Source organism: Anomaloglossus baeobatrachus, chromosome 9, assembly GCF_048569485.1.
Source record: "Anomaloglossus baeobatrachus isolate aAnoBae1 chromosome 9, aAnoBae1.hap1, whole genome shotgun sequence".
In the NCBI taxonomy this organism is placed as follows: Eukaryota; Metazoa; Chordata; class Amphibia; order Anura; family Aromobatidae; genus Anomaloglossus; species Anomaloglossus baeobatrachus.
In genome coordinates this window covers 211,933,059-211,958,119 of record NC_134361.1, presented here as the reverse complement: position 1 = coordinate 211,958,119, position 25,061 = coordinate 211,933,059, and the positions used below count along the sequence as shown (strand labels likewise).

The following is a 25,061-nucleotide window of genomic DNA, read 5'->3' as shown; positions in this document are numbered from 1 at the left end:
AAGGCCAAAGGCCAGGGAGAAAAACCCCCAGCAGAGCATCATGACAGGAAAATTTTCCACGTCCTGTGGTAGATCTTGGCGGACGTTTGTTTCCTAGCCTGTCTCATAGTGGCAATGACGTCTTGAGATAACCCTGAAGACGCTAGGATCCAGGACTCAATGGCCACAGTGTCAGGTTGAGGGCCGCAGAATTCAAATGGAAAAACGGCCCTTGAGACAGCAAGTCTGGTCGGTCTGGTAGTGCCCACGTTTGGCCGACCGTGAGATGCCACAGATCCGGGTACCACGACCTCCTCGGCCAGTCTGGAGTGACGAGGATGGCGCGGCGGCAGTCGGCCCTGATCTTGCGTAACACTCTGGGCAACAGTGCCAGCGGAGGAAACACATGAGAGTTGAAACTGCGACCAATCCCGAACTAAGGCGTCTGCCGCCAGAGCTCTGTGATCGTGAGATCGTGCCATGAATGCCGGGACCTTGTTGTTGTGCCGGGACGCCATTAGGTCGACTTCCGGCCTCCCCCAGCGGCAACAGATCTCCTGAAACACGTCCGGGTGAAGGGACCATTCCCCTGCGTCCATGCCCTGGCGACTGAGAAAGTCTGCGTCCCAGTTTTCGACGCCCGGGATGTGAACTGCGGAGATGGTGGAGGCCGTGGCTTCCACCCACATCAAAATCCGCCGGACTTCCTGGAAGGCTTGCCGACTGCGTGTTCCGCCTTGGTGGTTGATGTAAGCCACCACTGTGGAGTTGTCCGACTGAATTCGGATCTGCTTGCCTTCCAGCCACTGCTGGAACACTTTTAGGGCAAGATACACTGCCCTGATCTCCAGAACATTGATCTGAAGCGAGGACTCTTGCTGAGTCCACGTACCCTGAGCCCTGTGGCGGAGAAAGACTGCTCCCCACCCTGACAGACTCGCGTCCGTCGTGACCACCTCCCAGGATGGGGGTAGGAAGGATTTCCCATGCGATAAAGAAGTGGGAAGAAAGCCACCCCCGAAGGGAAGCTTTGGTTAGGATGTCCCAATGAAGAGGACGCAGGTGAAACTGCGCGAAAGGGACTGCCTCCATTGCTGCCACCATCTTCCCCAGGAAGTGCATGAGGCCCCTCAAGGTGTGTGCCTGACCTTGATGGAGAGATTGCACCCCTTTCTGTAGTGAACGCTGCTTGATCAGCGGAAGCTTCACTATCGCTGATAGGGTATGAAACTCCATGCCAAGATATGTCAGCGATTGGGCTGGTGTCAGATTTGACTTTGGAAAATTGATGATCCACCCGAAACTCTGGAGAGCCTCCAGAGAAGCGTCGGGGCTGTGTTGGCATGCCTCTTGAGAGGTTGCCTTGATCAGCAGATCGTCCAAGTAAGGGATCACCGAGTGACCCTGAGAGTGGAGGACCGCTACTACGGGAGCCCTAACCTTGGTGAAAACCCGTGGGGCTGTTGCCAGGCCGAACTGCAGTGCCACGAACTGCAGGTGTTCGTCTCCTATGGTGAAGCGCAAGAAGCGTTGGTGCTCTGGAGCAACCGGTACGTGGAGATAAGCATCTTCGATATCGATCGATGCAAGGAAATCTCCTGGGGACATTGAGGCGATGACGGAGCGGAGGGATTCCATCCGGAACCACCTGGTCTTTACGTGTTTGTTGAGCAGTTACGGGTCCAGGACAGGACGGAAAGACCCGTCCTTCTTTGTAACCACAAACAGGTTGGGGAAAAAACCTTGACCCTGTTGCTGAAGAGGAACAGGGACCACCACTCCTTCTGCCTTCAGAGTGCCCAGCGCCTGCAGAAGAGCCTTGGCTCGCTCGGGAGGCGGGGATGACCTGAAGAATCGAGTCGGGGGACGAGAGGTGAACTCTAACTTGTAACCGTGAGACAGAATGTCTCTCGCCCAACGGTCTTTTACCCTTGGCAGCCAGGTGTCGCAAAAGCGGGAGAGCCTGCCACCGACCGAGGATGCGGATTGAGGAGACCGAAAGCCATGAAGAAGCCGCTTTGGTAGCGGCACCTCCGGTGGTCTTTCAGGACGTGACTTAGACCGCCATGAATCGGAGTGCCCTTGATCTTTCTTAGGCCTTTTGGACGAGGAGAATTGGGACCTGCCCGCGCCCCGAAAGGACCGAAACCTCGACTGCCCCTTCCTCTGTTGGGGTATGTTCGGTTTGGGCTGGGGTAAGGATGTATCCTTCCCCTTGGATTGTTTGACGATTTCATCCAAACGTTCGCCAAACAATCGGTCGCCAGAAATTGGCAAACTGGTTAAGCGCTTTTTTTGGAAGCAGAATCTGCCTTCCATTTCCGTAGCCACAAGGCCCTGTGGAGTACCACCGAATTGGCGGATGCAACCGCCGTACGGCTCGCAGAGTCCAGGATAGCATTAATAGCGTAAGACGCAAATGCCGACGTCTGTGTGGCTGCGTCAATTTGCGCTTGACCTGCTGATAGCTTGTAGCACCCATACGGCTGCAAATGCTGGGGCAAAAGAAGCGCCGATAGCTTCATAGCTGGATTTCAACCAGAGCTCCATCTGCCTGTGAGTGGCATCTTTGAGTGAAGCCCCATCTTCCACTGCAAGTATGGATCTAGCCGCCAGGCTAGGATCCACCTTGGGACACTGAGTCCAACCTTTGACCATGTCAGGGGAACAGGATAACGTGTATCCTTAAGGCGCTTAGAAAAAAAAAAAAACCGCTTATCTGGACAAGCATGGTGATTCTGGACTGCCTCTCTGAAATCAGAGTGGTCCAGAAACATGCTCAGTGTACGCTTGGGAAACCTGAAACGGAATTTCTCCTGCTGAGAAGCTGACTCCTCCACTGGAGGAACTGAGGGAGAAATATCCAGCATTTGATTGATGGACGCAATAAGGTCGTTCACTATGGCGTCCCCGTCAGGAGTATCAAGATTGAGAGCGGCCTCAGGATCAGAATCCTGATCAACTGTCTCCGCTTCATCAACCAGAGGTTCCCCCGCTGAGACCCTGACCAATATGAAGATGTCGAGGGGATTTCCCAGCGAGCTCGCTTAGTCGGTCAGGGGCTGGGGTCTGTATCAGAGACCTCACTCTGGGATCTATGAGACACCCCGGGGGGACCTTGCTGGTCCAACTGAGGGGGGCCAGGGAGCAATGATTCAACAGTGCCCCTGTGCTGAGATACCGGTCTGGATTGCTCAGTGGATCCTGCCGGTAGCGGGGTCGTACATGCGGCGCAGGCAGCATAGTAAGCCTGTGTTTTGCACTCCTGCCTTTTATGGGCGCCATGCCGTTGTCTTCCCTGAGCAACACAATATATATATCCAGAATCAACTGTGCACCATAAAGTGTAAAGTATATCTTATAAACATATAATTTAAAATTACACTCCTGCAGAAATGTGGCTAGCACCACAGATGCTGCATGCCCCCCGCTTAAAGCGGTTGTGAGGCCACCAGAGTCCCTGCCTGGGTCTGTCAGAATTTGTCCCCCTCTGCAGCGTTCAAGGAGCTGACAGGAATGTCCTGAGGAGAGGAGGGAGCCGTGGGCGTGACCCAGAAAGAGCGGGAACTGGAGCCTGCACTGTGCACAGTGAGAGGGGTGGAGTATGCAAAGCATGCTCCAGCCCTCAGTGCTGCTCGTCCTGTGCAGCGTCCCGCCCTTCCCCTGCCTGTCAGGGCTGTGGGCGGGAGGAAAGGAAACTAGGCCGCAAAAAGCCGGGGACTCGAGTAATAAACGCGGCCGCCGTAAAAGCGCGGCCGCGTGGAAGTCCCCGGCGCACTACAAGTCCCAGCCGCGCCTCAGTGTTAAACATGGCGGCGGCGGTCAGCGCGGTAGTCTCCCTACATAAACACACTCAGCAATGCTGAGTGTGTAATGGCACATTAACCCGGTCAGCGCCGCGGTCCCCGGTGCACTAGCACACCCAGCAATGCTGGAGTGTTGCTGTGCTCGGTCCCCACCGGGATACAGAGTACCTCCAAGTAGCAGGGCCATGTCCCTGAACGATACCCGGCTCCTATCCATCAGGCTCCCAGGAGTTGTGGATGAAGCCCGGTCTCAGTGCCTGGAGACCGATAGGATCCCACTTCCACCAGAGCCCTGAGGGGGATGGGGAAGGAAAGCAGCATGTGGGCTCCAGCCTCCGTACCCGCAATGGATACCTCAACCTTACAACACCACCGACAAGAGTGGGGTGAGAAGGGAGCATGCTGGGGGCCCTATATGGGCCCACTTTTCTTCCATCCGACATAGTCAGCAGCTGCTGCTGACCAATCTGTGGAGCTGTGCGTGCATGTCTGACCTCCTTCGCACAAAGCAAAAAACTGAGGAGCCCGTGGGAGCACGGGGGCTGTATAGGCAGAAGGGGAGGGGCTTAACACTTTTAAGTGTAATACTTTGTGCAGCCTCCGGAGGCATAGCCTATACACCCAATTGTCTGGGTCTCCCAATGGAGCGACAAAGAAAAAAAAAATAAATACTCACGTCTGTGCTGATTACCGGCAGCTCCTGCAGGGGAGTCTGATCCTGGCCCATCACTGCAGGAGCTGCCGGTAATCAGCTGATGAAGTCCCCTGACGGCAGGATCAGCTGATAGCCGGCCGGGCGCGAAAAAGCCGGCGACACCACGAGAATTGATCAGCTGATGCGTCAGGTGACTGCATCAGGTGATCCACCGCCAGGTCCTGCAAGCTTCGTACGTGCCCCGGGGAGACTGCACACAGCCAGAGCGGCGGTACCGAGACAGGGGCTGGAAGCAGGCATGGCACCGGGACCCTGCAGACAGGTGAGTATGACATACACACACACATACACACTGTATATACACACACACACACACACACACTGTATATACGCACACACACACTGTATATACGCATACACTGTATATACGAGCACACTCACATACACTGTATATACGCGCACACACTGATAGATATATTATATATATACACACACACACTGTATATACGCTCACACACTGTATATACGCTCACACACACTGTATATACGCTCACACACACTGTATATACGCTCACACACACTGTATATACGCTCACACACACTTTCTTCCCCTGGCTGTGTAGAGCTGCTGCTGTCTGTGTGATTGATCTCAGTGCATCCACTGGGAAGAGGCAGGGAGGAGGGTTTGGGTGGGAGCAGAGTGGGTGTATTAGACACAATGGGTGTGTTAGATACGCTAGACACCGCCCTAGAGCCACAAAGAATTCTGGAACTTATAGGAACTGAACACAGGAAGTCAGAGGAGAGATTAACCCCATCAGAGCTGGAGCCAGCAATGAGCATGTGCTGCTAGTGCACAATAAAACCTAATTTTGCTGAAAAAACATAATAGATGTGTTGAGGGGCACATATTAGCAAGATTTATCAGAAAAAAAAAAATCAGTTTTGGTAACTGGACAACTTCTTTAAGTCTGGAACCCATGGACATCACCAAACGCTGGGTTTCCTCCTTCTTAATGCTTTGCCAGGCCTTTACAGCCGCAGCCTTCAGGTCTTGCTTGTTTGTGGGTCTTTCCGTCTTAAGTCTGGATTTGAGCAAGTGAAATGCATGCTCAATTGGGTTAAGATCTGGTGATTGACTTGGCCATTGCAGAATGTTCCACTTTTTTGCACTCATGAACTCCTGGGTAGCTTTGGCTGTATGCTTGGGGTCATTGTCCATCTGTACTATGAAGCGCCGTCCGATCAACTTTGCGGCATTTGGCTGAATCTGGGCTGAAAGTATATCCCGGTACACTTCAGAATTCATCCGGCTACTCTTGTCTGCTGTTATGTCATCAATAAACACAAGTGACCCAGTGCCATTGAAAGCCATGCATGCCCATGCCATCACGTTGCCTCCACCATGTTTTACAGAGGATGTGGTGTGCCTTGGATCATGTGCCGTTCCCTTTCTTCTCCAAACTTTTTTCTTCCCATCATTCTGGTACAGGTTGATCTTTGTCTCATCTGTCCATAGAATACTTTTCCAGAACTGAGCTGGCTTCATGAGGTGTTTTTCAGCAAATGTAACTCTGGCCTGTCTATTTTTGGAATTGATGAATGGTTTGCATCTAGATGTGAGCCCTTTGTATTTACTTTCATGGAGTCTTCTCTTTACTGTTGACTTAGAGACAGATACACCTACTTCACTGAGAGTGTTCTGGACTTCAGTTGATGTTGTGAACGGGTTCTTCTTCACCAAAGAAAGTATGCGGCGATCATCCACCACTGTTGTCATCCGTGGACGCACAGGCCTTTTTGAGTTCCCAAGCTCACCAGTCAATTCCTTTTTTCTCAGAATGTACCCGACTGTTGATTTTGCTACTCCAAGCATGTCTGCTATCTCTGATGGATTTTTTCTTTTTTTTTCAGCCTCAGGATGTTCTGCTTCACCTCAATTGAGAGTTCCTTAGACCGCATGTTGTCTGGTCACAGCAACAGCTTCCAAATGCAAAACCACACACCTGTAATCAACCCCAGACCTTTTAACTACTTCATTGATTACAGGTTAACGAGGGAGATGCCTTCAGAGTTAATTGCAGCCCTTAGAGTCCCTTGTCCAATTACTTTTGGTCCCTTGAAAAAGAGGAGGCTATGCATTACAGAGCTATGATTCCTAAACCCTTTCTCTGATTTGGATGTGAAAACTCTCATATTGCAGCTGGGAGTGTGCACTTTCAGCCCATATTATATATAGAATTGTATTTCTGAACATGTTTTTGTAAACAGCTAAAATAACAAAACTTGTGTCACTGTCCAAATATTTCTGGACCTAACTGTAGGGGCGAGTACGGGCCACTTGATCCCAGGGCGTTACCTGCTGAGGATAGTGTCCCAGGCTGGCAGATGGCCCCGCTCCTGGTGACTTCCCACTGGGGCTAGCTGAAGCTGGCCTTAAAATTAAAGGCAACCGGATCACAGAAGGTAAAGAGCAAAAGCACAACCACTGGTGCCGGGAAGAACCGACCGAGGGAAGGAGAGATGGAGCGAACGTATGGACATGTGCGACCTCAGAAGAAATGCTGCCCAATCCACTGATCAATGCATGAGCCGAGGAGCAACGAGAGGCCATACATCAGGGATAGAAGCCACACAGCGGGAACATGTCTGCAGAGCTGCACTCACTATTCTGCTGCTGCAATCACTGTGTACATACAATACATTACTGATCCGGAGTTACCTCCTGTATTATACTCCAGAGCTGCACTCACTATTCTGCTGGTGCAGTCACTGTGTACATACATTACTGATCCTGAGTTACCTCCTGTATTATACTCCAGAGCAGCACTCACTATTCTGCTGCTGCAGTCACTGTGTACATTACATTTCTGATCCAGAGTTACCTCCTCTATTATACCCCAGAGCTGTGATCACTATTCTGCAGAATTGTAGAAGCTCCAGATTACCTTAAAAAAAAAAAAAAAAAAAAACAACACCACACAAAACCCGCAGCCATTCCACATGGACCCAGTAATGCAGGATTATGGCAGACAATGAGCCGGCGCAGTGACTGTTGCCCCCATGTGGGGGGGTGCAGTTACACACGGGGTCTTACCGGTAGGAGTGCTGTGCTTGCACGGAGGCGGCCGTCTGCATACTCTGTTTGCCTTCTGTGAAGTGAAATCCCTTCATCTCCATCTGGGAGGACTGGAGAGGAGACAATGCATGACCCTGCGCTGCTGTCTGGTGGGTGTACACAGTGTAATGCTATATACTCACTTCTCGAGTGGCGGTCAGGACCGAGGGCTGCATCCTCCGCGGAGCGCCCACCGGCATGTTCTGCCCCTGCGGGATCTGAATGGACTGCGGTAGAAGCATTGGCTGCTGGCCGGAGTTATACCGCGGCATCCCGAGCTGGGAGCCGGCCATCGGCATGGTTAGCTGGAAGACACAGGGGGTTAGTGTGACGCACGGGTGCCAATATGGCCGCACTGAGCAGACGGCGGGGCGCCCACCTGGGTGAGAGGGGAGTCCATCATCTGCGAGGCCCCCATGCCGGCCGCCTGGCTCAGCTGACTCTCATACACCAGCTGCTGGCTGCCGCCGAGGGGCTGATACGGGGACGCCGGCTGCGTCTTCACCATCTCCAGAGGCTGCATCCCGGGGAATGGGGAGTACTGGGGCTTGAGTCCGGTGCCGCTGGTCAGAACCATGGCGCTGGGCTGTGACAGGCTGGGGTGCATGTACACCTGGGACCTGGAGACAGGACACACAGCGTGGGACATGCAGAATATTACACGGGGGGGGGGGGGGGGGGCGCACAGGACCAGACCGCACCCCGACATTACCTAAAGGGCTGCATGGAGCTGTACATGTCTTGTGACTGCGACACCGGGAGTCCTCCTCTCATGCTCAGCTGAGCCTGGGCCTGCAGAGACGTGTGCAGAGACATGGGGATCTGCTGGGCGGCCGCCGCCTGTCCGAAAAGCAAGGACAAAGACTATATATATACACAGCACAAAGGACTAAATACCCCGGGGGGAGGAGATCCCTGGGGGAGGGCGAAATACCCAGGGGAAGGCTAAATACCCTGAAGAGGGGAATCCCTGGGGGAGGGCTAAATACCCTGAGGAGGGGGATCCCTGGGGGAGGGCTAAATACCCTGAGGAGGGGGATCCCTGGGGGAGGGCTAAATACCCTGAGGAGGGGGATCCCTGGGGGAGGGCTAAATACCCTGAGGAGGGGGATCCCTGGGGGAGGGCTAAATACCCTGAGGAGGGGGATCCCTGGGGGAGGGCTAAATACCCTGAGGAGGGGGATCCCTGGGGGAGGGCTAAATACCCTGAGGAGGGAGATCCCTGGGGGAGGGCTAAATACCCTGAGGAGGGGGATCCCTGGGGGAGGGCTAAATACCCTGAGGAGGGGGATCCCTGGGGGAGGGCTAAATACCTTGAGGGGGAATCCATTTGGGAGGGCTAAATACCCTGAGGGGGAAATCACTGGGTGAGGGGCTAAATACCCTGGGGGAGGGGGGAATCCCTGGGGGTCCCGGCATTCGGCACAGGAAACCACAAGGCCAGACTGCCCAACGGGACCAAGGTGGCAGCACACGAGGCTTCAACAGGTCCGTGCAAGATAATGCTGGTGTCAGATGCCGGCTGTATAACGGCCCGCACACCCCACGATGAATGGACGAGGTTATAAAGGCTGCCCCTGTCCTAATCTCCGGTGGACATCGCGCCCCCCCCAGGTAGTGGCCGGACGTTTGCAGACCCCATCGTTGTGCTCCGGCCTCTCAGACACAGCATCTCCTCAGGTCTCTTCTGAGTACGAGGTGAAGAGTCGGAAGGATCTATGGAGACATCATGGAGGCCGAGAACACGCAGTGGACGAGGGAGGCCGAGAACACGCAGTGGACGAGGGAGGCCGAGAACACGCAGTGGAGGAGGGAGGCCGAGAACACGCAGTGGAGGAGGGAGGCCGAGAACACGCAGTGGAGGAGGGAGGCCGAGAACACGCAGTGGAGGAGGGAGGCCGAGAACACGCAGTGGAGGAGGGAGGCCGAGAACACGCAGTGGAGGAGGGAGGCCGAGAACACGCAGTGGAGGAGGGAGGCCGAGAACACGCAGTGGAGGAGGGAGGCCGAGAACACGCAGTGGAGGAGGGAGGCCGAGAACACGCAGTGGAGGAGGGAGGCCGAGAACACGCAGTGGAGGAGGGAGGCCGAGAACACGCAGTGGAGGAGGGAGGCCGAGAACACGCAGTGGAGGAGGGAGGCCGAGAACACGCAGTGGAGGAGGGAGGCCGAGAACACGCAGTGGAGGAGGGAGGCCGAGAACACGCAGTGGAGGAGGGAGGCCGAGAACACGCAGTGGAGGAGGGAGGCCGAGAACACGCAGTGGAGGAGGGAGGCCGAGAACACGCAGTGGAGGAGGGAGGCCGAGAACACGCAGTGGAGGAGGGAGGCCGAGAACACGCAGTGGAGGAGGGAGGCCGAGAACACGCAGTGGAGGAGGGAGGCCGAGAACACGCAGTGGAGGAGGGAGGCCGAGAAAACGCAGTGGAGGAGGGAGGCCGAGAAAACGCAGTGGAGGAGGGAGGCCGAGAACACGCAGTGGAGGAGGGAGGCCGAGAACACGCAGTGGAGGAGGGAGGCCGAGAACACGCAGTGGAGGAGGGAGGCCGAGAACACGCAGTGGAGGAGGGAGCGCTGGGCCGCACTGACCTGCTGGTATCCTTGCTGCTGTGGTATCGTCTGCTGCACCAGGCGCGGCTGCCCGGCAAACATGTGACTTTCCAGGTAGAGCGGGGGGATGTGGTTACCTGAAAAATGGAGAAAAAGAAATCAGAGACCTGCGAGCGGAGGAGTGAAGGGGCGGCCATTACTGGCTCCAGGGAGGAGAATACCAAACCCGACATTCACATCATACACCGGTGTCACATCCCCGACTGGACAGCCGGGATCAACATCGGGCACCAGCAATCACACAGCTGAGATATCCTCTGTGATCGGCTGCAGCGGTCACAGTTTGTGGCACCGGGCCGGGAGATTAGTTAGTTGTCCAGTACAAGACATTCCCTTTAGTCTCTCTGGCCCCGATGGAGCAGCACAATATAAAGCCTGATCCTGTGCCACATCCCGCCGACTCCACTCACACCCAGAGCTGCATGAAAATGTGCCCCCCTCCCCATAGCAGCCATGAAATGCGCCATCAGCCGACTCCACTCACACCCAGAGCTGCATGCAAATGTGCCCTTCTCCCCATAGCAGCCATGAAATGCGCCATCAGCCGACTGCACGGTGTAAAAACGGAACCAGACAGAATGTGGAAATACCTGGAAGAGAAGCTGAAGGGGCCACGGAGGCGACGGGCATGGGGGGCATCGACACCCCCCCAAAGGAGCTGTAATTGACGCCTGTGGATGTCCCCACACTGGAGGGCGGCTGGATGCCGGAGCCGGGGCCGGCCGGGGAGCTCTGCTCTGGCAGACTGGGCGAGTTCTCCCAGGCTTTGCGGGCCGACTCCATCTGCAGATGAGAGAAGATAAATGGCTCAGACACAAGGGAAGCGAGAGGGAACAAAAACCATTGGGAACCATTGCAGGTAGAGGTGTCGGCCCCCAACAGACTGGACTGGGGGGGGAATAGGCCCAGAGAGGAGGAACGGCCCCTTATAGGGAGGGGTTCGGTTCCGGGAGCGGAGGTCCTTACCTTCAGTGTGAGGTCGGCGGTGGGGTAGGACATGGGGTTTAGTCCCATCCCTTGCTGGAGGTGGTGGTCTCTTCTCAGCATGGGGATGGACTGTGACAGACCAGCCTGCAATCAGCAAGAACAAACCCACCGTAAGTCTGAAATCAATGGAAGTACTCCCATCACTGGAGTAATATCCGAACCCAGGCCTGAACTCCCAGGATACTACAGTATATTTACTATATTGCCAAGCATCGGATCCAACATAAATACCCCATGATAATCATGCTCCGGCCCTCCACGCCTCTGAAGAGGAAAAACAAAAGGAATTACTGGATTTTTCGGATTATAAGCGCACTGCTTCTCCAACAAATTTGGGAGGAAAATGAGGAGTGTGTCTTATAATCTGAATGTAGCTTACCAGGAGGTGGTGGAGATGGGTCGCAGAGGGCAGGGCAATGCTGCGGGGGTCGCAGGGGGCAGGGGCAACGCTGCGGGGGGGGGGTCGCAGGAGGCAGGGGCAACGCTGCGGGGGTCGCAGGGGGCAGGGGCAACGCTGCGGGGGTCGCAGGGGGCAGGGGCAACGCTGCGGGGGTCGCAGGGGGCAGGGGCAACGCTGCGGGGGGGGTCGCAGGGGGCAGGGGCAACGCTGCGGGGGTCGCAGGGGGCAGGGGCAACGCTGCGGGGGGGGTTGCAGGGGGCAGGGGCAACGCTGCGGGGGGGGGTCGCAGGGGGCAGGGGCAACGCTGCGGGGGGGGGGGGGGTGGGGGGGGGGTCGCAGGAGGCAGGGGCAACGCTTCAAATAATGGCGCCCGGAGTTGGCACGTGTGCAGATGGAGCTCTCGGTTTAAGATCTCATCTGTACACGCGCCGCCTCCGGCCCATTGATGTCCCAGCAGTGGACTTAAGGAATATGACGCCCGGAGGTGGCGTGTGCAGATGATAACTCGGCTGTGCGCACGCGCCACCTCCAGGTGCCATTTTCCTTAAGTCCGCTGCTGGGACATCAATGGGCCGGAGGCGCCGCGTGTGCAGATGAGATCTTAAACAGAGCTCCATCTGCACACGTACCGACTCAGGGCGCCATTATTTGAAGACCACACCACCAATAGTTTCTGGATGTTGCCTGTCTCTCAGCGCCCGCAGCATCGCCCTACCCCACCAACACCCCTGCTTCCTGAGACCCTGCTCCACCATCCCCCTCCTCCAGTAAGATACCACCGGATCATAAGACAGACCCCTCAGGGTGCGCGTCTTATAAACCGAAAAATACGGTATCTCTCACCTTGTTCACTAGGGCATCCTGAAGTTTTACAACCGAGCTCGCTGCAGGTCCAGGGGCAGCTCCGGGGGGCAACGAGTAATCTGCATCCTGAGGAGGAAAAATAATATATTTTTATATCTATTTAATAACAATAATAAAAATAATATATATTATAAAATATATATATATATATATAAAAATATATAAGATATATATATTATATTTTTTTTTTTTTCATAAAAATATATATAATACCATGAAAAATAAAATATATTATAATTTAATTTTTTATGATCTATATTATATATTTATTTTTTATGATCTATAGTATATATATATTTATGATCTATATTATTATATATTTATTATGATCTATATTATATAATTTTTTTATGATCTATATTATATATATTTTTTGATATATATTTTTTATGATATATATTTTTTATATATATTTTTTTTTAAATATATAAAAAATAATATGTATATTTAAAAAAAAATAATATATATATTTTTTTTAAATATGTATATTATTTTCTTTTAAATATAATATATATATAATTATGTTTAAAAGAAAATATACATATTTAAAAAAATATACATATTGTTTTATATATATTATATTTAAAAAAAATAAAATATATATATATATATATATATATATATATATCATAAAAAAAATATATATAAAAAAATATATAATATAGATCATAAAAAAATGATATATATTATATTATTTTTTTATGATCTATATTATATATATTATTTTTTTATGATCTATATTATATATTTTTTTATGATCTATATTATATATTTTTTTTATGATATATATTTATATATATATATATATATATATATATATATTTATTTTTAAATATAATTTATATAAAAAAATAACATGTATATTTAAAAAAAATATTATATATATATATATATATATATATATATATATATATATATATATATATATATATATATATATATATATATATATATATATATATATATATATATATATATATATATATATATATATAAATAATATCTCTTTACAAATTTATTAAAGAAGAGTAGAGACCATTATAAATTGCTCGGGGCGGCGGCAGGAGGGGAGCGCGTCTGCTAGGAAAGGACAGCAAGGCAATCCTCACTTTTGCGCTTACTCCAAATTCAATGGGAGGCACTGGCAGGACCGAATCCACGTGGATCTCGACCCCATTGACGGGCGGCACGCTGCCCTCTAATCGCTCCGCTCCTTCTGAACCCTTCCTGTTCTTTAGAGAGCGCTCGTTGCCGATGGGACCCGGCTTGTGTTCCTTGTTCACTCCAGAGCTGGAATCCGGATCCTGAAAGAGAAAAGCATGAGACAAGCTGAAGGCCGAGGAGACAGGAGGATTAAGACAACGGACGGACACTGGTAGCGCAGGACAATGGTTGCTGCCTCCTTCACTATGAAACCCTCTACATCCCGCGCCCTCGGCACTTTTCATCGTACGAGAAGGAACGCACCTTCTTTTCTGACGATTTCTGACCCTGCTCTTTAGGACACTCTGATTTCGCCTCCACCATGACGGCACCGTTCAGCTCCTCTGGTTTCATTGTCCCATATGGAGAGCTACGCTGCGAGGAAGTGGCCGACGATTCTCGAGATTCGGCGCTGAGGTCGATGCCGCTGTCGCCCTGGCTGCCTTTGAATCCCTACGAATAACATCACAGCTTAGACCACATGGAGTCTGGGGGTGGACGATCGCTCGGTCCCTTAAAAGGGAATCTGTCACCAGGTTTTTGCTCCCCCATCTGAGAGCAGCAAAATGTAGAGACAGAGACCCTAATTCCAGCAGTATGTCACTTACTGAGCTGTCTGCTGCAGATCTATGGATATGCTGGACTACTTGCAAGTAGTCCTGTAATGATAATCTCATGCTGATTAACCAGTGGTTTTATCTAAAACTACACTAAGCAGCCCAGTAAGTGGCACATTGCCGGAATCAGGATCTCTGCCCCTACATTATGCTGCTCTCAGATTACGACTGAGTATAGGGGCTAAGTGACGACCCCTGAGTGTGGCAGTCTCTCAGCACATACGTCTCCTCACATCCCTTCTATAGAGTACATGGTGAAGGGTCGGCAGGATCTATTGGAACATCATAGAGACCGGAGGACAACATTACGGGGATGACAGAGGCTGGAGATCTCACCTCCGAGGACGCAGACTCCGTACTGAACCCGCTGCCGGGCTTACTCCAGGAATCACTGCCTGACTGGACCGAGATGCCTAGAAATCAGAACATATGGTCACGGCACGGCACATCTGGAATGACATTTTACCGTGCAGGTTTTGCAGCATTTATTGCCGCACAACAAAAACGTAAAACTGTGCGGAGCGCAGACTCGGCGAGTGTCCACATCACCTGCAACATGTCCAGATTAGTAAAATTAAGGGTCACCACTCACCTTGACTGCCGCTTTCCCAGATCTCTTTCCCAGGGACGTCGGTCTGATCCAGACACATGCCGTTCTGCTTTTTGGCAAAGCGCGGAGGGATCCGGGACTGTAAGCTGCTGTTCTTGTTGGGCACCTGCACGGGGGAACGGACAGATTGAGGGTCGCTGTACAGACCTATGGGGAGGGGGGACGAGGGCTGCACAAACCGCTCACCTGCACCATCTGGTCCTTTTTCCTGCGATCTTTATCCAGCGTTCGCCGGGGTTTATTGGTCATGTCGGAGTACGGCTCTCCGCCCACGTCAGCGTCGTCCTCAATGACGGAGTCTGGAGGCGGCAGAGACACGAATGAGCAATGTACAGAATATCTGCAGGTCACACAGGCATAAGAGGGGCGATATCTACCTCCGTATTTCAGGTCAAAGGCAGACATGGTCTCCGATTTCTCGCCCACTTTCAGCCCCGCCGGCCTGCAATCTCGCTCCGACTTCTTGCATTCTGCGATGTCGCACTGAGACGACCTTTCTAGCCCGTAGCGGTGGTGGACGCCATCTTGTGCGTAAGAGTCTTCAGAGCAGCGACTTCACGGACAGATAAAAAAAAAAAAAAAAAAGTCAGGGGGGAAAATTTAAAAAACAAAAGAAAAGCTACAGTGCCTTGCGAAAGTATTCAACCCCCTTGAAAATTTCAACCTTTTCTCACATTTCAGGCTTCAAACAAAGATAAAGAAGGGAATTTTGTTTACTTACCGTAAATTCCTTTTCTTCTAGCTCCAATTGGGAAACCCAGACACTTGGGTGTATAGCTTATGCCTCCGGAGGCCACACAAAGTATTACACTAAAAGTGTAAAGCCCCTCCCCTTCTGCCTATACACCCCCCGTGCATCACGGGCTCCTCAGTTTTGGTGCAAAAGCAAGAAGGAGGAAAAAATTATAAATTGGTTTAAAGTAAATTCAATCCGAAGGAATATCGGAGAACTGAAACCATTCAACATGAACAACATGTGTACACAAAGAACAACAGCCCGAAGGGAACAGGGGCGGGCGCTGGGTCTCCCAATTGGAGCTAGAAGAAAAGGAATTTACGGTAAGTAAACAAAATTCCCTTCTTCTTTGTCGCTCCATTGGGAGACCCAGACACTTGGGACGTCCAAAAGCTGTCCCTGGGTGGGTAAAATAATACCTCATAATAGAGCCGTAAACGGCTCCGTCCTACAGGTGGGCAACCGCCGCCTGAAGGACTCGCCTACCTAGGCTGGCATCTGCCGAAGCATAGGTATGCACCTGATAGTGTTTCGTGAAAGTGTGCAGGCTCGACCAGGTAGCTGCCTGACACACCTGCTGAGCCGTAGCCTGGTGCCGCAAGGCCCAGGACGCCCCCACGGCCCTGGTAGAATGGGCCTTCAGCCCTGAGGGAACCGGAAGCCCCGAGGAACGATAAGCCTCGAGAATTGGTTCCTTGATCCACCGAGCCAGGGTTGATTTGGAAGCTTGTGACCCTTTACGCTGGCCAGCGACAAGGACAAAGAGTGCATCCGAGCGGCGCAGGGGCGCCGTACGAGAAATGTAGAGTCTGAGTGCTCTCACCAGATCTAACAAGTGCAAATCCTTTTCACATTGGTGAACTGGATGAGGACAAAAAGAGGGTAAGGAGATATCCTGATTGAGATGAAAGGGGGATACCACCTTAGGGAGAAATTCCGGAACCGGACGCAGAACCACCTTGTCCTGGTGAAACACCAGGAAAGGGGCTTTGCACGACAACGCTGCTAGCTCAGACACTCTGCGAAGTGAAGTGACTGCTACTAGGAAGACCACTTTCTGCGAAAGGCGTGAGAGAAATATCCCTCATTGGCTCGAATGGTGGTTTCTGAAGAACCATCAGCACCCTGTTCAGATCCCAGGGTTCCAACGGACGCTTGTAAGGAGGGACGATGTGACAAACCCCCTGCAGGAACGTGCGTACCTGTGGAAGTCTGGCTAGGCGCTTCTGAAAAAACACAGAGCGCAGAGACTTGTCCCTTAAGGGAGCCGAGTGACAAACCCTTTTCCAATCCGGATTGAAGGAAGGACAGAAAAGTGGGCAAGGTAAATGGCCAGGGAGAAAAACCCTGAGCAGAGCACCACGACAGGAATATCTTCCACGTCCTGTGGTAGATCTTGGCGGACGTTGGTTTCCTAGCCTGTCTCATAGTGGCAATGACCTCTTGGGATAACCCCGAAGACGCTAGGATCCAGGACTCAATGGCCACACAGTCAGGTTGAGGGCCGCAGAATTCAGATGGAAAAACGGCCCTTGAGACAGCAAGTCTGGTCGGTCTGGTAGTGCCCACAGTTGGCCGACCGTGAGATGCCACAGATCCGGGTACCACGACCTCCTCGGCCAGTCTGGAGCGACGAGGATGGCGCGGCGGCAGTCGGCCCTGATCTTGCGTAACACTCTGGGCAACAGTGCCAGCGGAGGAAACACATAAGGGAGTTGAAACTGCGACCAATCCTGAACTAAGGCGTCTGCCGCCAGAGCTCTGTGATCTTGAGACCGTGCCATGAATGCCGGGACCTTGTTGTTGTGCCGGGACGCCATTAGGTCGACGTCCGGCACCCCCCAGCGGCAACAGATCTCCTGGAACACGTCCGGGTGAAGGGACCATTCCCCTGCGTCCATGCCCTGGCGACTGAGAAAGTCTGCTTCCCAGTTTTCTACGCCCGGGATGTGAACTGCGGATATGGTGGAGGCTGTGGCTTCCACCCATAGCAGAATCCGCCGGACTTCCTGGAAGGCTTGCCGACTGCGTGTCCCGCCTTGGTGGTTGATGTATGCCACCGCTGTGGAGTTGTCCAACTGAATTCGGATCTGTTTGCCTTCCAGCCACGGCTGGAACGCCTTTAGGGCAAGATACACTGCCCTTATCTCCAGAACATTGATCTGAAGGGAGGACTCTGTCTGAGTCCAAGTACCCTGAGCCCTGTGGTGGAGAAAGACCGCTCCCCACCCTGACAGGCTCGCGTCCGTCGTGACCACCGCCCAGGATGGGGGCAGGAAGGATTTCCCCTTCGACAGAGAAGTGGGGAGAAGCCACCACTGAAGGGAAGCCTTGGCTGCCCGCGAAAGGGAGACGTTCCTGTCGAGGGACGTCGACTTCCTGTCCCATTTGCGGAGAATGTCCCATTGAAGTGGGCGCAGGTGAAACTGCGCAAAAGGAACTGCCTCCATTGCTGCTACCATCTTCCCTAGGAAGTGCATGAGGCGCCTCAGGGGGTGTGACTGGCCTTGAAGGAGAGATTGTACCCCTGTCTGTAGTGAACGCTGTTTGTCCAGCGGAAGCTTCACTATCGCTGAGAGAGTATGAAACTCCATGCCAAGATGAAGGGAATTTTGTTTACTTACCGTAAATTCCTTTTCTTCTAGCTCCAATTGGGAGACCCAGACAATTGGGTGTATAGGCTATGCCTCCGGAGGCCACACAAAGTATTACACTAAAAGTGTAAAGCCCCTCCCCTTCTGCCTATACACCCCCCGTGCTCCCACGGGCTCCTCAGTTTTGGTGCAAAAGCAAGAAGGAGGAAAAAAATTATAAACTGGTTTAAAGTAAATTCAATCCGAAGGAATATCGGAGAACTGAAACCATTCAACATGAACAACATGTGTACACAAAAAAACAGGGGCGGGTGCTGGGTCTCCCAATTGGAGCTAGAAGAAAAGGAATTTACGGTAAGTAAACAAAATTCCCTTCTTCTTTGTCGCTCCATTGGGAGACCCAGACAATTGGGACGTCCAAAAGCAGTCCCTGGGTGGGTAAAATAATACCTCATAATAGAGCCGTAAACGGCCTCTTCCTACAGGTGGGCAACCGCCGCCTGAAGGACTCGCCTACCTAGGCTGGCATCCGCCGAAGCATAGGTATGCACCTGATAGCGTTTCGTGAAAGTGTGCAGGCTCGACCAAGTAGCCGCCTGACACACCTGCTGAGCCGTAGCCTGGTGCCTCAAAGCCCAGGACGCGCCCACGGCTCTGGTAGAACGGGCCTTCAGCCCTGAGGGAACCGGAAGCCCAGCAGAACGGTAAGCTTCGAGAATTGGTTCCTTGATCCACCGAGCCAGGGTTGATTTGGAAGCCTGTGACCCTTTACGCTGGCCAGCGACAAGGACAAAGAGTACATCCGAGCGGCGCCGTACGAGAAATGTAGAGTCTGAGTGCTCTCACCAGATCTAACAAGTGCAAATCCTTTTCACATTGGTGAATTGGATGAGGGCAAAAAGAGGGTAAGGAGATATCCTGATTGAGATGAAAAGGGGATACCACCTTAGGTAGAAATTCCGGAACCGGACGCAGAACCACCTTGTCCTGGTGAAACACCAGGAAAGGGGCTTTTGCATGACAATACTGCTAGCTCAGACACTCTCCGAAGTGAAGTGACTGCTACTAGGAAAACCACTTTCTGCGAAAGGCGTGCGAGAGAAATATCCCTCATTGGCTCGAACGGTGGTTTCTGAAGAACCATCAGCACCCTGTTCAGATCCCAGGGTTCCAACGGACGTTTGTAAGGAGGGACGATGTGACAAACCCCCTGCAGGAACGTGCGTACCTGTGGAAGTCTGGCTAGGCGCTTCTGAAAAAACACAGAGAGCGCAGAGACTCGTCCCTTAAGGGAGCCAAGCGACAAACCCTTTTCCAATCCGGACTGAAGAAAGGACAGAAAAGTGGGCAAGGCAAATGGCCAGGGAGAAAAACCCTGATCAGAGCACCATGACAGGAATATTTTCCACGTCCTGTGGTAGATCTTGGCGGACGTTGGTTTCCTAGCCTGTCTCATAGTGGCAATGACCTCTTGAGATAATCCTGAAGACGCTAAGATCCAGGACTCAATGGCCACACAGTCAGGTTGAGGGCCGCAGAATTCAGATGGAAAAACGGCCCTTGAGACAGCAAGTCTGGTCGGTCTGGAAGTGCCCACGGTTGGCCGACCGTGAGATGCCACAGATCCGGGTACCACGACCTCCTCGGCCAGTCTGGAGCGACGAGGATGGCGCGGCGGCAGTCGGCCCTGATCTTGCGTAACACTCTGGGCAACAGTGCCAGCGGAGGAAACACATAAGGGAGTTGAAACTGCGACCAATCTTGAACTAAGGCGTCTGCTGCCAGAGCTCTGTGATCGTGAGAACGTGCCATGAATGCCGTGACATTGTTGTTGTGCCGGGACGCCAAGAGGTCGGCGTCCGGCACCCCCCGGCGGCAACAGATCTCCTGAAACACGTCCGGGTGAAGGGACCATTCCCCTGCGTCCATGCCCTGGCGACTGAGATAATCTGCTTCCCAGTTTTCCACGCCTGGGATGTGAACTGCAGAGATGGTGGAGGCCGTGGCTTCCACCCACATCAAAATCCGCCGAACTTCCTGGAAGGCTTGCCGACTGCGTGTGCCGCCTTGGTGATTGATGTATGCCACCGCTGTGGAATTGTCCGACTGAATTCTGATCTGCTTGCCTTCCAGCCACTGCTGGAACGCTTTCAGGGCAAGATACACTGCCCGAATTTCCAGAACATTGATCTGAAGCGAGGACTCTTGCCGGGTCCACGTACCCTGAGTCCTGTGGTGGAGAAAAAACCGCTCCCCACCCTGACAGACTTGCGTCCGTCGTGACTACTTCCCAGGATGGGGGTAGGAAGGATTTCCCCTTCGACAATGAAGTGGGAAGAAGCCACCACCGAAGGGAAGCTTTGGTCGCCTGAGAGAGGGAGACGGTCCTGTCGAGGGACGTCGGCTTCCTGTCCCATTTGCGTAGGATGTCCCATTGAAGAGGACGCAGGTGAAACTGCGCGAAAGGGACTGCTTCCATTGCTGCCACCATCTTCCCCAGGAAGTGCATGAGGCGCCTCAAGGGGTGTGACTGGCCTTGAAGGAGAGATTGTACCCCTGTCTGTAGTGACCGCTGCTTGATCAGCGGAAGCTTCACTATCGCTGAGAGGGTATGAAACTCCATGCCAAGGTATGTGAGCGATTGGGCCGGTGTCAGATTTGACTTTGGAAAATTGATGATCCACCCGAAACTCTGGAGAGTCTCCAGGGTAGCGTCGAGGCTGTGTTGGCATGCCTCTAGAGAGGGTGCCTTGATCAACAGATCGTCCAAGTACGGGATCACCGAGTGACCCTGAGAATGGAGGACCGCTACTACAGTAGCCATAACCTTGGTGAAAACCCGTGGGGCTGTTGCCAGGCCGAATGGCAGTGCCACGAACTGCAGGTGTTCGTTTCCTATGGCGAAGCGCAAGAAGCGCTGGTGCTCTGGGGCAATCGGAACGTGGAGATAAGCATCTTTGATATCGATCGATGCAAGGAAATCTCCTTGGGACATTGAGGCGATGACGGAGCGAAGGGATTCCATCCGGAACCGCCTGGTCTTTACGTGTTTGTTGAGAAGTTTCAGGTCTAGGACAGGACGGAAAGACCCGTCCTTCTTTGGGACCACAAACAAGTTGGAGTAAAAACCGTGGCCCTGTTGATGAAGAGGAACAGGGACCACCACTCCTTCTGCCTTCAGAGTGCCCAGCGCCTGCAGAAGAGCCTCGGCTCTCTCGGGAGGCGGAGAAGACCTGAAGAATCGAGTCGGGGGACGAGAGATGAACTCTATCTTGTAACCGTGAGACAGAATGTCTCTCACCCAGCGGTCTTTTATTTGTGGCAGCCAGGTGTCGCAAAAGTGGGAGAGCCTGCCACCGACCGAGGATGCTACTAGAGGAGGTAGAAGTCATGAGGCAGCCGCTTTGTTAGCGGTGCTCCCAATGGCCTTTTTAGGACGTGAATTAGACCGCCATGCATCAGAGTTCCTTTGTTCTTTCTGAGACCTTTTGGACGAGGAGAATTGGGACCTGCCCGCGCCCCGAAAGGACCGAAACCTCGACTGCCCTCTCCTCTGTTGGGAGAGGTTCTGCTTGGGCTGGGGTAAGGATGTATCCTTTCCCTTGGATTGTTTGATGATTTCATCCAGGCGCTCGCCAAAGAGCCTATCGCCAGAAATTGGCAAACCGGTTAAACGCTTTTTTGGAAGCGGAATCTGCCTTCCACTCCCGTAGCCACAAGGCCCTGCGGACTACTACCGAATTGGCGGTCGCAACTGCCGTACGGCTCAGAGTCCAGGACAGCATTCATAGCGTAAGACGCAATTGCCGAGGTCTGGGAGGTAATGGAAGCCACTTGTGGCGCGGCCGCTTCAATTTTCGCTTGACCTGCTGATATAGCTTGTAGCGCCCATACGGCTGCGAATGCTGGGGCAAAAGAAGCTCCGATAGCTTCATAGATGGATTTCATCCAGAGCTCCATCTGCCTGTCAGTGGCATCTTTAAGCGAGGCCCCATCTTCCACTGCAAGTATGGATCTAGCCGCCAGTCTGGAGATTGGAGGATCCACTTTGGGACATTGAATCCAACCTTTAACCACTTCCGGGGGAAAAGGATAACGTGTATCCTTAAGGCGCTTAGAGAAACGCTTATCCGGACAAGCATGGTGATTCTGGACTGCCTCTCTGAAATCAGAGTGGTCTAGAAACATACTCTGTGTACGCTTGGGGAACCTGAAGCGAAATTTCTCCTGCTGAGAATCAGACTCCTCCGCCGGAGGGGCTGAGGGAAGAATATCCAGCAACTGATGAATGGATGCAATAAGATCATTCACTATGGCGTCCCCGTCTGGGGAATTAAGATTGAGAGCGCTCCCAGGATCAGAATCCTGATCAGCTGTTTCCGCATCATCAACCAGAGAATCCCCCCGCTGAGACCCTAAACAATATGATGTCGAGGGAAATTCTAAGCGGGCTCGCTTAGACGATCTGGGGCTAGGTTCTAAGTCCGAACCCTCCGTCTGGGATGTATGAGATACCCCGTGAGGACATTGTTGGTCCAACTGAGGGGGGTCAGGGAACAATGATTCAACAGAGTCCCTTTGCTGAGATACCGGTCTGGACTGCAAGGCTTCTAGTATCTTAGCCATAGTCTCAGAGAGTTGATCCTTAAAGGCTGCAAACTCAGTCCCCGTCACCTGGACAGTGTCAACAGGTGGCTCCCCCTGGGCCCCTCTTAGCAGAGGATCCGGCTGAGGATGTGTCACAGGGGTCGAACACTGTACACAATGAGGGTCAGTGGAACCTGCCGGTAGCTGGGTCTTACATGCGGCGCAGGCAACATAATAAGCCTGTGTTTTGGCACCCCTGCCTTTTATGGGCTCCATGCTATAGTTTTCCCTGAGTAACACAATAGGGTATATAGCCAGAAAGAACTGTGCTCATACAGTGTAAATTATATACAGTACACAAATAATGTACCCATACAATACAGCACCATGGGGCTAGCACCACATGTGCTGTTTACCAGCCGCCTAAGCGGTTGTGAGGCCACCAGAGACCGTGTCTGGGTCTCCCATGAATATGTCCCTCTCTGCAGCGTCGGTGGAGCTGACAGGAATGGCTGCGGCGTCCTGACGAGCTGAGGAAGCTGTGGGCGTGGCCGAGAAAGTGCGCGAAACGGGCGCTCATACTGTGTACAGTGAGGGGAGTGGAGCATGTAAATCATACTCCAGCCCTCATTGCTGCTCGCTCCGTGCAGCGTCCCGCCCTTCCCCTGCCTGTCAGGGCTGAGGGCGGGAGAAAAAGAAGGGAATTTTGTTACTTACCGTAAATTCCTTTTCTTCTAGCTCCAATTGGGAGACCCAGACGATTGGGGTGTATAGCTACTGCCTCCGGAGGCCACACAAAGTATTACACTAAAAAGTGTAAGGCCCCTCCCCTTCTGCATATACACCCCCCGTGGGATCACGGGCTGCTTCAGTTTTAGTGCAAAAGCAAGAAGGAGGAAAGCCAATAACTGGTTAAACAATTCAATCCGAAGGAACATCGGAGAACTGAAACCATTCAACATGAACAACATGTGTACCCGAACAACCAAAAATCCCGAAGGAACAGGGGCGGGTGCTGGGTCTCCCAATTGGAGCTAGAAGAAAAGGAATTTACGGTAAGTAACAAAATTCCCTTCTTCTTCGGCGCTCCATTGGGAGACCCAGACGATTGGGACGTCCAAAAGCAGTCCCTGGGTGGGTAAATTAATACCTCAAGTTTGGACTGTAAAAGAAGGGAATTTTGTTACTTACCGTAAATTCCTTTTCTTCTAGCTCCTATTGGGAGACCCAGACGATTGGGTGTATAGCACTGCCTCCGGAGGCCACACAAAGCATTACACTAAAAAGTGTAAGGCCCCTCCCCTTCTGGCTATACACCCCCAGTGGGATCACTGGCTCACCAGTTTTAGTGCAAAAGCAAGAAGGAGGAAAGCCAATAACTGGTTTAAACAAATTCACTCCGAAGTAACGTCGGAGAACTGAAAACCGTTCAACATGAACAACATGTGTACCCGAAAAACAACCAAAAATCCCGAAGGACAACAGGGCGGGTGCTGGGTCTCCCAATAGGAGCTAGAAGAAAAGGAATTTACGGTAAGTAACAAAATTCCCTTCTTCTTCAGCGCTCCATTGGGAGACCCAGACGATTGGGACGTCCAAAAGCTGTCCCTGGGTGGGTAAAGAATACCTCAAGTTAGAGCTGCGAAGACAGCCCTCCCCTACGGGGAGGCAACTGCCGCCTGCAGGACTCTTCTATCTAGGCTGGCGTCCGCCGAAGCGTAGGTATGCACCTGATAATGTTTGGTGAAAGTGTGCAGACTCGACCAGGTAGCTGCCTGGCACACCTGTTGAGCCGTAGCCTGGTGACGCAATGCCCAGGACGCACCCACGGCTCTGGTAGAATGGGCCTTCAGCCCTGACGGAACCGGAAGCCCAGCAGAACGGTAGGCTTCAAGAATTGGTTCTTTGATCCATCGAGCCAGGGTGGCCTTAGAAGCCTGCGACCCCTTGCGCTTACCAGCGACAAGGACAAAGAGTGCATCCGAACGGCGCAGGGGCGCCGTGCGGGAAGAAGGGAATTTTGTTACTTACCGTAAATTCCTTTTCTTCTAGCTCTTATTGGGAGACCCAGACGATTGGGTGTATAGCACTGCCTCCGGAGGCCACACAAAGCAATTACACTAAAAAGTGTAAGGCCCCTCCCCTTCTGGCTATACACCCCCAGTGGGATCACTGGCTCACCAGTTTTAGTGCAAAAGCAAGAAGGAGGAAAGCCAATAACTGGTTTAAACAAATTCACTCCGAGTAACATCGGAGAACTGAAAACCGTTCAACATGAACAACATGTGTACCCGC

The 25,061-nt window shown here is 52.3% G+C and overlaps 1 protein-coding gene and 2 non-coding genes across 3 annotated transcripts in view; all 3 read right to left on the bottom strand.

Moving 5' to 3' along the window:
• PRRC2B (proline rich coiled-coil 2B) overlaps nt 1-25,061 on the bottom strand; it is an 83,476-nt gene that overhangs the window by 9,395 nt on the left and 49,020 nt on the right. Inside the window, 15 exon segments of the mRNA XM_075324384.1 lie at nt 6,800-6,875; nt 7,538-7,629; nt 7,702-7,863; nt 7,938-8,178; nt 8,271-8,398; nt 10,148-10,245; nt 10,759-10,951; nt 11,135-11,239; nt 12,399-12,485; nt 13,529-13,723; nt 13,887-14,075; nt 14,576-14,652; nt 14,832-14,955; nt 15,036-15,148; nt 15,227-15,406. Coding sequence (XP_075180499.1) covers nt 6,800-6,875; nt 7,538-7,629; nt 7,702-7,863; nt 7,938-8,178; nt 8,271-8,398; nt 10,148-10,245; nt 10,759-10,951; nt 11,135-11,239; nt 12,399-12,485; nt 13,529-13,723; nt 13,887-14,075; nt 14,576-14,652; nt 14,832-14,955; nt 15,036-15,148; nt 15,227-15,406 — 2,060 coding nt within the window.
• On the bottom strand, nt 9,214-9,294 carry LOC142253832 (small nucleolar RNA SNORD62). The gene has a single exon (XR_012726863.1). It is a non-coding gene; the product is annotated as a small nucleolar RNA SNORD62 (small nucleolar RNA).
• LOC142253831 (small nucleolar RNA SNORD62) lies at nt 14,448-14,531 on the bottom strand. Its single transcript, XR_012726862.1, has one exon. It is a non-coding gene; the product is annotated as a small nucleolar RNA SNORD62 (small nucleolar RNA).